At 43.6% G+C, this 15,082-nt stretch overlaps 1 protein-coding gene across 1 annotated transcript; it reads left to right on the top strand.

The window, feature by feature from the left end:
* Positions 1-1,465: 1,465 nt before the first annotated feature.
* SELENOS (selenoprotein S) lies at positions 1,466-9,951 on the top strand. The gene is made up of 6 exons (XM_050967514.1): positions 1,466-1,618; positions 1,865-1,999; positions 3,687-3,793; positions 5,361-5,450; positions 5,561-5,639; positions 8,767-9,951. Exons 1-6 carry the CDS (start codon positions 1,540-1,542, stop codon positions 8,847-8,849), a joined length of 573 nt encoding a protein of 190 aa, XP_050823471.1. The 5' UTR covers positions 1,466-1,539; the 3' UTR covers positions 8,850-9,951.
* Positions 9,952-15,082: the final 5,131 nt, after the last annotated feature.

Raw genomic sequence — 15,082 nt, 5'->3', positions numbered from 1 at the left:
TGTTATCCAAAGATCGCAGTACCAGTAGCCAATTAGGTCATTGGTTCGTTAATTCAGTAGTCGTCATCCTCATCAGCACTCGTGCAACTTGGTACTGTGAAGCTGTCTCCCATCTACGAAATGACCCTAGGAGATCTGTGTAACTTCTATTAGCATAATTGCAGTATGTATAAATCATCCATTGCAAAAACACTGCAATGTTAGAGCTCCTAAACCTCTTGCACCACAATGCCTTTTCAGTCACCATGCCTGAAGCATGCCTTTAAAAGGTTCGAGTCAGCTAGCCTCCTAAATGGTATGCTGAGTGATCTGGCATGCTTATTCAGCAACACTCATGGTTGCAGTCTCTTCCCTTTGCAAGCCAAACTAATGAAGCAGTAGACTGCCTGCCTGCCTGCCTGGGTGTAATGAACTAATGCCATCAAAAAGGAAAAACAGGACAGATGTGCCTTGGAGCAGCCTGATTAGGGGCAGGGGGGTGGGGGTCTAGGTAAGAGTGAGCATGTACCAGTGATGCATAAAGTTGTTAAAACACTAATCTGCTATTGGGAGCTCTGTTGAAGGACAAGCAGTAGTGAGTCCTAAAATGACATGCAGCTGTACAGAGGAGCATCTGGGGAGTGGACCCAGGAAGCTAGGATGAATGTAGGCAGAGAGTATCTAGAAGGTGCAACTGGGGAACCTATCTGGGAAATGAACAGCAGTCAGCTGTCTGAGAAGATTGGCATCCTGCAGCCAGCAAACGAGCTAAGAGATGAAGAGTAGGGAGACTTGTTCTTAAAAACTGATGCTAGTGCAAAGGAGGCTTGAAGCAGGGGCTAAGTGTAACCAGTGCCAAATCATGGCTGTTTCAGGCAGCAGCAGGGGTGTAAAAGACAAGGGCTGGCAGCTTATCTAGCAGGGGATGCACTGGCAAACGTAGAGAGAGGAATAAATGCCGAGTTCTTCCAGGCCAGTCACAGCTATTCCTGCCCGTCACAGGCTGCAGGCAGGGAGCTTCACAGCCATTAGACACAGGGATGCAGGATCTCAAGGCCAGGACTTGGTCATGTCCAGAGACAGGGTCGTGGGGGCAGCTGTACCCATCGCTCATTGGCAGGGGCAGGGAACCTGAGTAGTGATAGCCCCGGGCTCCTCAGACTGAGCCCCTCTTCCCTCTGATTGGTCTAGGGATACCCTCTCTCCGCTTCTTGGTATCTTATCATTGGGCGGAGCGTCTGACACCCGCTGCTGATTGGTTTAAGTTTTGATCTCCTCCCTCTCATTGCTTGATTGGCCGCAGCTTCGATTCCTCTTCTTTTGATTGGTCTCTGCCTCGTCTCTTGACTGACGCCCGCCCCCTGATGGTCCCTGTACCGCGATTGGCCGTCGTCACCATCAGCGCTGTTTTCTGATTGGGGGAGCCTCCCCAGGCCCTGGCTACGTGTCGCCGAGCTCGGGGACGGGTGCCGGTGGGCGGTGCCTGCTGCCGGATGTGGCGATCCGCTGGGCTGGCGCAGTGAACCCGGCTCGCGGCGAGGGGAGGCCGCGTCCGCCGGGATGGAGCTGGGCGGGGAGGCGCCGGATCTCGGCAGGCCCCCGCTGGAGCAGGAGGCGGTCCAGGCCCTGCAGCAGTCGGGTGCGGGGCCGGGCTCTGGGGGTAACGCGCGCCCCGAGGGGGCCGGGCCGGGCCGGGGGGAGGGGGAGGCGCTGGGCTAACGCCGACCCTGGGAGCAGCCGGCCCGGCCCAGGGGGGGCGAGAGGTGACAGGCCCCATAGGAGTGTGTGGGGATGAGCCCCGGGGCCCCCGTCCCCGGCAGCAGGTGGGACTCCAGCCCCGGCCTTGGCACCTCTGGCTCGACGCGTCCGTCTCCTCTCTCCCCAGTGGGCTCGCTGCTGGCCAGCTACGGCTGGTACCTCCTCTTCGCCTGCGTCGCCGTCTGCCTCCTCGTGCAGAAGCTGGCTGAAAAGATGAGAGCCCAGAGGAGGAGCCGACCCCATGCAGCTGGGGGGCCGCTTGGTTTGTAAATCTCTCTTGGCTCCGGGGTGGCGCGGTCGCTTGCCCTGGGCGCCTTCCGCTGTTGAGATCCTTTACGGTGGGTCCTTGGGTGGCATAGCTCGGAGGGCTTCCCAAAGTCACGGTTTTTGGTGGACTCTCGGACATGCGCAGAGCTTCATTAAACACCAATATGTGGCAGCCTTCCTGCCCTAAGGATCTTATGAACTCACACATGTGATCCCCAGGGCAACTTTTCCGGCCCCAAAGGGGCAGAGCCCTCCTTGGCCAGGAGGTCAGTGGAGGGGAGGCTTAGTGAAAGATCTGGCTTTGAAGACTGGAGAGGCTTTGCCAAAGATGGAGGGTGGCCTGAAGGGAGAAATAAAGGAAGCAGTGAGGAGAGGTGCTGCAGGATAGCATAGAATCCAGGGATAGTGGATCTTGACTATGATCTTGAAAGCGATGCGTTCTGTATAGTGACATATATGATACTGTGGTGCCCAAATACTTCAGGGTTCATCACCGTGGAAGTTGAGCACCTTATAGAATTGCCAGAGAAACTACAAGATGTTTGATATGCTTTGCAAACCCTCCTGATTAGTATTTGCCAGTCACTTCCTTCTTCATATTATCCCTTAGCACCACCCACTTCATAAGTCATATGTGTGCGTAGTTTCCTACCTTATCTCTTGAGTCGTGGCTCTAGGTTGTAAATTGTATGCTGTCCAGGCTTTGCTTCAGTTGGATTCCAGCTGCTGTAAAGGATGAGGTACACTTGTGGTGCTCAGTAAAGAATAATTGCCCAGTACTGACTCAGGCTGGCACACTGGCACCATGGAGCCTATTAAACCACCTATTGCCTTCTTGTTGCATGCTGGCTTTCTTTCATGGGGTAGCTGGATGTCGCTGTGCAATGAAACTATACAAGAATCTTTTTTTCTAAAAAATTGTATTCCCTTGTTGCAGGCTGCAATGGAAGTACTAAGTCACAGGAAAAAAATTGACATGCAAAAAATCCAGTATTTTACACAACTAATGCTGAAACTTCTCTATCCAAACAATTGTTTATTCGTGATTTAATACATATTAATATACAACTCATGCATAGAAAATGTTAATACTGGGACGTTTTATAAGTAGAAAATGCTGAGTAAAATATCTGAAGGGTTTTTTGGGGTGCATGTGTAGTTGGGGGGTTGTTTTTTGTTTTTTTACAAAAGGCAGCAGGGAGAGAGGTGGATACAATAGGTGACTTGTCTCATGCTGTCTGAGCATGTCTAATATCTTCATAAATCATGTCTGTTGCTAGAGCGTGTTGGATCTTCCACTTTATTGTTATGATGAGACGAGCAGGAGCAATTGGAGAAGGAATGGGAGGCAGTCTGGACTGGTTTGTTAATGATTCCTGATGTAAATGAAAGTGTTCTCTCTGCAGGAGTATGGGTAATTCTTACCAACCAATTTCAAACACTAGAATGGCAACTTTAAATTGTCAATGGGTCGGTTAACTTTAATGGATTAATGATCATTCCAAAAATTCTAAATGTGATCAGCAGTTGGCTCAGTCTATAAGTTATTGGAAAAGATTAGTTAGAAAGTGAGCTTCAGCTACAGTGTCTTCCAGAGCCGCTATAAAGCTGTACGCTTACACTTTTGTATCAAGATTCTTTGAAGATGATTGTTTTACCAACCCTTTTCCGTGATCTGATAGAACCTGACGTGGTGGTGAGACGGCAGGAAGCTCTGGCAGCAGCCCGCTTCAGGATGCAAGAGCAGTTGAATGAACAAGCTGAAAAATTCAAAGAAAAGCAAAGACAGGTAATGGGAGGGCCAGGAGGACATTTATTTAGTTTCTTAATTTGCAGTCCAGTATGTATGTATGTATTTATTTTGTTTGAAACAGAGTAGGTTTATACCTGACCAAATTGTAGAAGATCTGTCAACTCCTGGATTTCTTCCATATTCTGTTTGGAAGATTACCCACGGTTTAAGGGTCAAATGGTGAAGACTGACGATGTTTCCATTTCTATTACTTCAAAGACTTTTGGCATAAGGAGAACAGTTGTCTTAAGCCCAAATGCCAAAGTGCTTGGTTGAGTTGAAGCTTTGATGATCTTGATCAGTCAAAATGAACAGATCTTGCTAATATGCAGGAAATTAATTCATGCTGGACTATTTCCACTATTTGTTCTACTCTTTCCTGAAGTAACTGACCTAGTTAACACTTTTTTCTCCTAAAATAATACAATAAGAGAGAACTCTCTGTAGGCCTGATTCTTTAAAAAGTCAGGCTTAGCGGCAGTGACTGTGATTGTGCATGCAAACCCTTTTTTTATGTATGCAAAAGAATGCTTACACTGGCTATATTAGCATGCCAGTTAACCACACAATTGCACGTGGAATTTGTGTGTTCAGTAGCAAGCTTAATTTTTCAGGAAATTCTGAGAGCCAGTGCAACTCCGTGAAATCTTAAAAAGCTGTAGAGTACAACTTGCACTAATGAGAAATGCCACAGAAGATAATAATCAGAATAGCAGTAAAGAACCTCACTAATCCTAGTTCACTTTATTTTCTGATTGCAGTCAGTAGAGGTGGTAATATCTCTTTTTGTAAGTAATCTTCAAGTGTCCAAGTCCCTGTCAGTGCAGTTTGATATTTGAAGAATTCCTGGTAGCCAAAGTCTAATGGAAAACTGTGTTCAGGAATAGCCATCTTTTAGGAAATCTAATCCAATGCATTTAGACTGAGAGAGCCTTGCTTTCTTTGATTCTGGGCAAACTGATATACTTCTTTTCTTCTCCCTTCCTTAACAATGAGGAAGTCTAATGTGTTAACCATTATCCTGTACTGCCTATTAGATTAATTACTTTAAGAAAGATTCTGGTGGCATTTTCATATGCTGATAATTCTGTCTATTCATGTGAAAACATGCTTTATTCTGCTTTTCAACGCTTAATTTGAACAATACGTTTTCTTCCACCAAAAGCCTCTATGATATTTTAAATGCCTTCATATCCATGACTTGTAAAGATTTGCTTTCAAGAAGACCTCTTTTTTTTTTGTATATTTTAAAATCTAGTTAGCTCTTTATAATTTCATTTTATTCTTTCAAATTGTTTTAGCACATGGAAAAGAGGTGCAGCTATGATTTAAAGTTATATTCTTTCCCATCCCTGTGCAGTGTGTTTGGAAAGACTTGGATATTACTACTTTCGCTAAGGCAAGGAAAAGTAGGAATTGTATCAGTTTTGTTTCAGTGTTTGGTTTGATTTTTTTTTCTATGCTAAAATGGCAGCACTTCAGCTATTGGCTTTTTGGGGATTGTTCCAGTTAATTATACAGTCAAACAGTGTTACCAATTCTTCTCCCCCTCCGGCCCCCCCAGCTTGAAGAAGAGAAGAGAAGGCAAAAGGTAGCCATGTGGGAAAGCATGCAAGAAGGAAAAAGCTATAAAGGAAATCTGAAACGGAACCAGGTAACTTTTACTCCTTAAACGTCACACGTTGCAGCAAATATCTTTAGTTAGATAACTAGCTGAAAACGACGAGTTGACAAGCTCTAAATAATTTTCATTTGTCTGAACAGCAAGAAATAGAATCCGCTGCTTCTGCCTCGTCAACAGTCCCGAAGCCTAAACCTAACAAAAAGCCTTTGCGAGGAGGTAGTAAGTATGAAACCTGGGTGTCTGTCAGTTATGGAAAATGAAATATTTATTTGGCTATCTAGACGGTTATTTTATACATGGGTGATTTTGTCTCTTTTTGTTGAGACAGAGGGTAAGCTTTGATTCTTGATACAGAACATATCTGGTTAGAGGAGTCTCCTGTTTAAGCACTGTAGTCAATACAAAGTCAGTTGAACTTTTGTAGCCACATTCTAAATTTTATGGGGAAAAATCTCTGGGCCTTTCGTATGTTTCTGTGTGGAGAAACCTGACAGAGTTACAGCCCCTTGAGAAAACTTTTTTAGCATGACTGTCTCCTGATCTCAGCAAATATAGATTCTTATTAACATTTTTTTTTTGGTATCTTCTTTTGGTCAGGGTTAATAAAAGGAGCCACAGCCTGCCTTCTGGTCTTTCTGTGTGTGTCTCCTAGCACTATTTTTTATATACACTGGACCCTCGCTAGAACATGCATCTATATAGAGCAAATTCACGTATAATGCGGTCACAGCCATTGATTCCAAATTTAATTATTTTAATTGCAATTCATTTTCACGTGGTGCCCGCTATAACATGGTCCCGTGCATGAATCCCAAATCCTGTGTTCTAGCGAGGGTCTGGTGTACTTCTCTTCTGTGTTTTGTTTTATTTTATGCAAATGTAAGTGTAATTTTAGTTTAATACAGCATTTCATTTGCCTGATTGATCAGATGCCACAGTGATTGAGCTATGATATCACTACTGTAGGTAAAAGCCGCACAGCCAGTCTTCCCCCCCCCCAGCCCCCCCGCATATACAATGCACCTACTTTCCCTAATAATAATAGCCTAATTTGGGACCAAGATGCTAATTGATATTGCCAGTAGTGATTGTCCAGATGATTCTACCAATGAATGTACCAAAGCAGAAGAAACACACCTTGAGAGTACAGCAGTGAATAAGTTACAGTAGCCGCATAAAGAACTTTGTCACAACTTTAATATGTTTAGTCAATAGTTCATTTTACTATTGAGTTGAAAATCCTACTTGAATGAGAGATTGACTGCCATCAATGCCAAACACGTTGTATGTTGCTTATCATCAGCATACGCTAGCAGTCTGTTCCCGTGGAATGCCTGGCATTAAAACTGTCCTGAACGGGAAATGAGAGAATAAGAGAGAATGGGCTGCAGCTAAGCTAAGAAATTTCATAACATAAGTTGGTTCCTTCAGTCATTTCCCTATTGCCACCTGTCCTAGCTTCATCCCAGGCAAAATCCATGCTTAAATGACAGATTATGGATTTAGATGGCTATATGCTGCGCATGAGGTAAACGAGGGTCAGCTGAAGAATCCTGCAAGCTGTTCTAGATGCTGAATAAAATTCTGCAAACAGAACTTTATCTTGTTCACTGGACAGCTAAACTTCTGTAATGATGGGGAAAGTAGTGGAGGTTTGAACGGAATAGGTTGATATTGAAAACTGCTCAGTCAGTATAGCAGAGAGGAGTAATCTGTCTGCTGATCATGTATGGACAAAATAATTAGACAAGAGAAATTTGCAAGCCTGTATCTTTTCCAAGCGTACCCTTGTAAAAGGTAACTGAATCTGGTATTTAACATCTTAGGAGAGCCAACTGAAACTCAGTGCCTATGTCTGGTTTATCTTATGAAACGGGAAAAGTAAATATAAAAACAAAATTGTCGAACCCATAGGGATGAGAGGCATGCTTTTCTCTAACACCAGGAACAATGCCACTTCTTTGCTTTTGTCAGAAGTTTACTTTACTTTAAAGAGGTTAGAGTTTAACCTTGTCATGGTATAATTCCCCACTCTGAACCTTAGCGTCCAAAAGATGGGGTACCAGCATGAATTCCTCTAAGCTCATTTGCCAGCTTAGTACTTGTAGCGCTGCCACCGACCAGGAATTCCAGTGCCTGGTACACTCTGGTCCCCCCCAAAACCTTGCCTGGGGACCCCCGAGACCCAGTCCCTTTGGATCTTAATACAAGGAAAGTAAACCCGTTCCCTCACCATTGCCTCTCCCAGACTTCCCTTCCCTGGATTACCCTGGAAGATCACTGTGATTTAAACTCCTAGAATCTTAAAACAGAGAGGAAAATTCACCTTCCCCCCCTCTTTCTCTCTCCCCCTCCCAGACTCTCCCTGAGAGAGAGTAATCCTAACACAGAGAGAAATTTAACCTTTCTCTCCCCCTTCTCTCCTTTTTCCCCACCAATTCCCTGATGAATCCAGACCCAGTCCCCTGGGATCTCATCAGAATAAAAAAACAATCAGGTTCTTAAACAAGAAAAGCTTTTAATTAAAGAGGGAAAAACAGTAAAAATTCTTTGTAAATTTAAGATGGAATATGTTACAGGGTCCTTCAGCTATAGACACTGGGAATACCCTCCCAGCCTAAGTATACAAGTACAAATTAAAATCCTTTCAGCAAAATACACATTTGCAAATAAAGAAACAAACATAAGCCTGATTCGCCTTATCTACCTAGTACTCACTATTCTGGACAATCTGATAAGAGACTGTATCAGAGAGATTGGAGAGAAACCTGGTTGCACGTCTGTCTGGTCACTCTCAGAACCCAGAGAGAACAACAACCAAACACTAACAACACACACACAAACTTCCCTCCCTCAAGATTTGAAAATATCCTGTCCCCTGATTGGTCCTCTGGTCAGGTGACAGTCAGGCTCACTGAACTTTTTAACCCTTTACAGTCAAAAGAGACATGAAGTACTCCTGTTCTATTAACCCTTAACTATCTGTTTATGACAAACCTCGTGGCAAAAAAAATGAAGCTTAATGCTCTGCAATAATGAAGGAGCAGTGCTACGTCTGTGATGCGGACTTTGTTATGTATAGTGTTATCATCGCAAACTACACATCTCACTTGTGCATTTTGGAAGCCCTGTGAGTCTTCTGTCACTTAATTTCCCTGCTGGAGTGGACCAGATTTGTGAAATATGAGTGCTGTATTGTGATATGTAACCTCTTAACATCGCCAAACTTCAGTTATTGATGACATGGACTGTTGGATTGTGTTACAAAGTAAATCCCCTCTAGACTGGAGTTCACCTCTAACTCTCAATTGTCCATGATTTTACTATCCTTGCTCTGTCATTGCAGGTTATAATCCTTTGTCTGGAGAAGGCGGTGGAACCTGTGCTTGGAGACCAGGTCGCAGAGGCGGTCCATCTTCCAGTGGATGAGGCTAACCTTACTGGTGTCTAACGACACTAGCAGGTCTAATCTGACCCACTATTCAACTGCCTGCAGCTTGCATGTCACAGTGACTCTTCGGGGGCTTGGTTTAGTACAGGTGTAGACTTAGAAACAAATGTACATGATGCACAGATTGTAATGTGACAGCTAGAAGCCCTGACACACTATCACGCACAAGAAAATGGTTTATCCTTTTTTAACAGACTGAAGATTATACGGGGAGCAGAATGTCAATCAACAGTTGTCTTTCATTTTATCTAGAGAAACATGGTCTGTGGCTAAAGCACGTGACTCAGTCATGAAGTCTGGCTTCTCTGCGTGGCTGTTCAGCAGACTGCCTTTGTGACCCGAGGCAAGTTCCTTAATGGTCTGTGCCTCAGTTTACCCCTCTGTAAAATAGGGATGTAGACTTTCCTCATGGGGGGTGCTGTGGGACTTAATTCATTAATGTCATAAAGTGCTTTGAGATCTTTGGCCAAAAAGTGCTATAAGAGACCAAAGTGCTATCACTAGTATGGGTAAATCTTAATTTTACAAAACTCTCAATGGGCACCTACATCTCCAGTGGAACTGGAGTTTCAAAAACCCTGGGTGAGATACAATAACCTACCATTGTAGTGGGGAGCACAAAGGCATGTGGGTGACAGAGACCTGTAAGGATAGCACTTACCTGTATGATATTTCCATTCCTGGGGGCGCTTCAAAAAGTCTGACTTCATGTTTCTGCTGATTACTAAGTGCTGAATCTTTCAGTGGGTGACTTGGCGCATAGCTCTAAGGGCTCAGATGTCATGGGTTTAGTACCAAATTCCAATGATCATAGATGAGTCTCTGTGACAAGCTGCATTGAATGATGTTGTCCTTATAAATGGTAAACAAACCAGTGAGGATCACTGATACTTGACAGTAGATGGGGGGGTTCTTGCGATATCTTTTTTATTTCAACTATTTTTATTAAAACAAAACACTGTAAATATTGAATATCATTGGAACTAAATTGTAAACTTAATATTTGCAACACTCTGGTTTTTACAGCATCTGTTTACATCGGAGGTACCTGTTCTAGTTCAATAAATGTGTCTAAAGCAAGATGCTTCCTGAATTGTGTGGTTACATTTTTTGACTACTAATTCAGCGTTAATGCTTGGCCTGACATTTTGGTGGTGCCTCTCATTGATTTATTTTTTTTATCCTTTCAATTTTCATTGGGGGCTATTTCAATGCCAAATGTCCGTTTTCTAATAAATAAATAAATCGCCTTCAGTCTGAGACCAGGCCATCAGGCTAAAAGCTTTGGAAAGTTCCAAATGATGGAAAATGGGATAAAACAGATCCTCAGCAATTGAATTTTGTCCAGCCGTTACAGTTTGAGACCTTCTGCTGAAAAACATATGGTAAGGGCCTTGTGCTTTCAGATGGTTGGAGAAGGTCAGTAGCTCTTTCCAGGCTGTAGTCAATGATCTCTGGCTTTTTGGGGTGGTGGAAATATCTCGGACTGGTTAACTTGAAAACTAAAAGCTCTTCAAACAGAAGAATAATAATTTATTACTTCTGTCACTCTGATCCTGCAGTGGGATCGATTCGCAGTGATCCCTGATGACATCAGTGGGAACCTGTATGAGTCTAGTAGGTCCCAAAGGAGGATCAGGTCCTTCATCTGGAGGCCACTAGAGTAATTTATTTTACCATCTCTCCACCAGAGGCACTGCAGAAATCTTCCAACATGGGCTGATGGCCTAGCTGTCTTTCATGGTGAATAGCTCAGCTGGCTACAGAAGCCTGTTCTGTACCCTGCTGTCGGTCTGTGCTGTGTGCTGGTTATGGAACATTTGTGCTGAAAAGCGTCTACAGTTTGCAAATGAGTTTAACTTCAGCCTGTGTAAATTCTACGTGCTCTAAACAGTAAGTGAATAAAGAGCACAGGCTCTTCAGCCATTTTTTGGTATCTATTCAGTCGTGTGGGTGGACATAGTGTTGATCCAAAGGCAGCTGATTTAGAAGTGTCCCACCCTCTTCAGTACTTTAAGAGAATTGGGTGGCTTTGGCTAGTCCTTCTTTGTGTTTCTTGCAAGAGAAAGTGTGAGAAGTTCCCATCAAAGGCATATGGCAAGTGTCCACACTTCTCTGATCTCTCTATTTTGAGTTAGTACAGTGCCCTATTTCACTAAACTAGCTTAAGGCCCCTTGCAGAATTGTGCTTCTAAACACACACTGGGAGACCCTTCACGGCTATTTCTGCTTATTAATTTGTATGGATATTCCGTTTGATGAGTTCACAAATCTTTATAGCGATTACCCTCTACATCTTATGTTCCCACCTTTCAACCACTGATCATAAATGCAATACTCCAGCAATGTGTCATTTAATCTTGTGAGCTTTAAAGTCCCTAGTCAGGAATTGGAAGAGTGAAGGCTCTCCCAGTGTTAATCTGCTCCCATTACATACGTCATTTTGATTTTGGCTTGTAAAGGATGTATCTAGATGCATACAGACTGTGCAATGAGAAAGCTGTTAATATACTACCACAACCATCTTTTCATTTCCTGGCCTCTGTGTGCTTGGATTCATACTGTCAAACATCCCTTAGTATGTGTGTGATATGTACTGTAGTGTGAGGCATTTCACTTGGGGTTTTTCATTTTGGAATAAAGCGAAGGAAAATGGGAGGCCAGGAAAAAGTCCATTAGTAGTTTTTGAAGATCACGCATCACAGGAGTGAGTGCGGTGGCAGGGCTGCCTTCAGGCCCCTGTGATTGAGCATGAGGGAGTTTTCCCTAAGGCTGGGTTTACTGGGCAGCAGCACGTGTTCACACTAGCTTGCTATCTTCACCATAGAAAGCGATGTTTAATTTTGAATGAAAAGTGCAAAATGCCCCTGATTACAAAGATTCTAAAGAGGCAGAATCGAAGGTAGGTGGGGGAGTAAGGAGGCTTCCTTTGCACTCACCTTGTTCCCAGACTCCTGGTTTTTTTTGTTTAAAGGTAGCTTTTTTCCCCTTAAAAGATCTTTACTGTGTTAAATGGATCTTTATTAACTGCCTCTCTGTGTCAGGACCCCGTTCGGGCCAGACAGTGGGAATGTGCGTTTCACTTAGCTCTCCCTGATCATTGGAGCTTGGCGAATGATTGCGTTTGGGATTGGGCAAAGAAGATTTGCTTCCATGTCTCCTCCCTTCCAGCCAAGTGCCTTAATTGCCAAGCTAAAGGCGAGCTCACTCTGGCATATGTATTTATACAAAATGGAATAGCTTCAACAGGAGTGACTGAGAGTAGCCCACCCTAGAATACCCCTGAGCCCAGTGGTTAGGATGCTCACAGGAAAGCTGAGTTCAAGTCCCTGCTCCAGAGTGGCGATTCAACCCTGCTTTTCCTACATCCCAGCAAATGCCCTCACTCCCCTCTTGCACGCTCTTTTCTGAAGCTGGCCTTGGAAAAACTTTTGCCCAGTCAAAACTAATTGGGTCAAATTCACAAGTAGTTTTCAGGGGTGACCAGAACTAGTCTTTTCTGACAAACTATAAATGTTTTGCCCAGCCCCACTAGTAATGTCAATTTTTGTTCCTTCTTTAGCAACTTAAGAGATGCCCACCGAGCATGGAGTGAGTTTATTTAGTTGCTGGTAACTTTAAAAAACAAAAAAAACCACCTTAATCCTCAGGTCTGTGAAACGTGCCAAATTTGAGTCCTCTTGAATCAGCCATTTTTGAGTTAATAGTGAGCAAATTAAAAATCCTACTCCCACCCTCCCGCTTTATATTTGTTTTTGGCTTGCAATTACTCAAAACAGCTGGAAGCTTTTTCCCTCAGACATCTAAAAAGCAGATTAATTCTGGACTGAAAGCAAATATGGAAAGTTTTAGCCCAGAGGGAGAATTATCCAGAACTACAAGTGAGTGAAAATGGGGTTATAACATAGCTGTGGAGTGCCAGACTCCTCTTTAAGACCATGTCAAAATTTCAGCAAACTGCAGTGATGCAGGATCGGTCCCTAAACTCATTGGCTTCAGCAACCACACCAGTGTTCTCTGGCTTAAAAGCTTATTGCTTAATGACTTGTGATTGCACTGTTGTGCATTTACTGGAGTGATTTCTCTGGCAGAGATTATACTGTAAAACATTAAAACTGACACTTATTTTGCTAAAACAATACAGAGTTTCTAGTTAACAGAATACTGTTTAAACCTCCAAGTATAAGACACCCTTGGGGTAGAATTTCAAAGGCATAAAGGAGTTAAGTTTGTGCCTTTTGAAAATCTCTTTCCAAGGTGTTAGGTGCCTTAGAAATATAGCTAGACTTGAAAGATAGCAGTTTTGACTAAACTTTCATTGGGAAGGTTTCTTAGGCCCAGGATGGAATCCCAAGTTTGGGAAACACTGGTCTAGAATAAGGCCCTGCTCAATTCACTTCCAGTGGGGACCTAGAGGTGGATTTAAACCTCTGGTTCCTAACCTCTTCCTGCAAGCACCTGCCATGATGAATTGACAGGTAGGCAGCCCCTATTCCGACTCCTTTCACCATGCCCCGGTCCATCCATGCTCTCTCCTGTGCATTTTTCACTTCTGCCTCTGTTTTCCCTCCCTGTTTGTTGTCTTGTGGTGGCTGCTAACTGAAGGGCCCACTGCATGGATTGAGGCCTTCGAGAGGCCGAGCCACTATCCTCTGTAGCTGAGCTGAGCTCTATGAGAGCCAAAAGAAGCCTGGGCAGCAGCCAAAAGGGCTCTCTGAGGTTATGTTGACCATGGAAATGTTTTACTGTCTTGTGATGTTCTGAAGCTTTGTTTCTGAGACAGCAAATCCGTCTGAGATAGACTGATGCCTGCCCCAGGGGTAAGTCTAAAAGAAAGGATTAAAAGGTACAGTTTGCTATCAGCTGCCTCATGCTCAGTCTGCTTCACCTCCCTTGCTTCCCTTCCTTTCACTTCAGCCCCCTCTCTTTAGTGATCTTACTCATCACCATTCCCTCGAGGACACGGTGCATAGCATATTCCCATTGGCTGCTGACATTTTATGGCAAAAATGAAAGGGGTAGTTTTGTGGGGTGAGAAATGTTTTGAGGGCAAATTCTGAGAATTTTCTCTCTTCCTTTTTAAACGGGAATGGAGGTAAAATCAGGAACTTGGTCTTTGAGAGGTTACGTTGTAAATGTGCTTCCTGTTTTTAGTGATCTGCTGTACAGATGAAAACTAGAGGATGGTGTCAGTGGGAAACACTACTACTACTAAAAAACCCCAGTAATAATAACAAAACCTTCATTAAAAGCTGTGACCTGACCATCTTTCTGCTATAAGTATCTTCTCCCAGCACAGCAGTAATGACTTTTGTGTTTAACCAGATGTGCAAACACTGTCCTACTGCGTAGGTTTAAGACACCCCGGGCACTGTGTCCCCAGCTGTCACTTCTAAAATATAAATTTTCCAGACACTTCCAGAAGTTAAACGAGTCTGTTTTGAAAGAAGGGTAGTCAAATGCATGAAACAAAGTTTCCTTTTGTGAAGCAAGGTCTGAATTGTTGTGATCAGATGCAGCAACCGTCTCTTTTCCTGCAGGAAGCCCATGGGGCGTATTGCTGCATTACTATGTCAGACCATAGGAGGGCAGCGTTGTTCCAGGTTTCTGGAGAGTAACAGCACAGTCGCTAATCAAACGGGCTGATAAGCTGACAAATATGCCACAGGCCTAACATCTTGTCATCCCTGTGATTGAAACGAGAGGAGAAGCTGGGTTTGGTCAGTGTCAGGACCGGGGAAAGCTGAAGGAAAGAGCAGAGAGTGTAGGAAGTCTGGAGGGAGCAGCAGGGTTTCTGCATCACCCAGGAAAACACAGCAATGCTGGAAATATTGTGACGCAGACAAGTATTACTAGCTGCCGAACTAGATTTTTCTAACATGACTGTTACCTTGAATATGTGACATGTGCTCGTTTGCCAGTGTTTGAAGAGTTTTAAAGAATTGGTTTGAACGCTGGTTACCAAAGAACTGTAACAATTAGGTCCCTAGAGCAGTTAAAACCTACTCCATTTCTTTAACACCATCATTTAAAAAAATAGTAAAGAATTTATAATGCACTATTACATTATTTATGTATTTATAATATGCTCATCACAGGGTTTTCCACAGGATAAGCAAAGAGAGCAAAATTACCAGCAATTAATGTGTACCAAGTAAGTTAGCCTTTCTCTGTCAATCATATAGCAGATACACTTTCCCTGTGTCTGTCA

The sequence above is a fragment of the Gopherus flavomarginatus genome, chromosome 9 (genome assembly GCF_025201925.1).
Source record: "Gopherus flavomarginatus isolate rGopFla2 chromosome 9, rGopFla2.mat.asm, whole genome shotgun sequence".
Classification (NCBI taxonomy): Eukaryota; Metazoa; Chordata; order Testudines; family Testudinidae; genus Gopherus; species Gopherus flavomarginatus.
The sequence above is the reverse complement of the archived record's forward strand: the minus strand, read 5'-3'. Positions and strand labels throughout refer to the sequence as shown.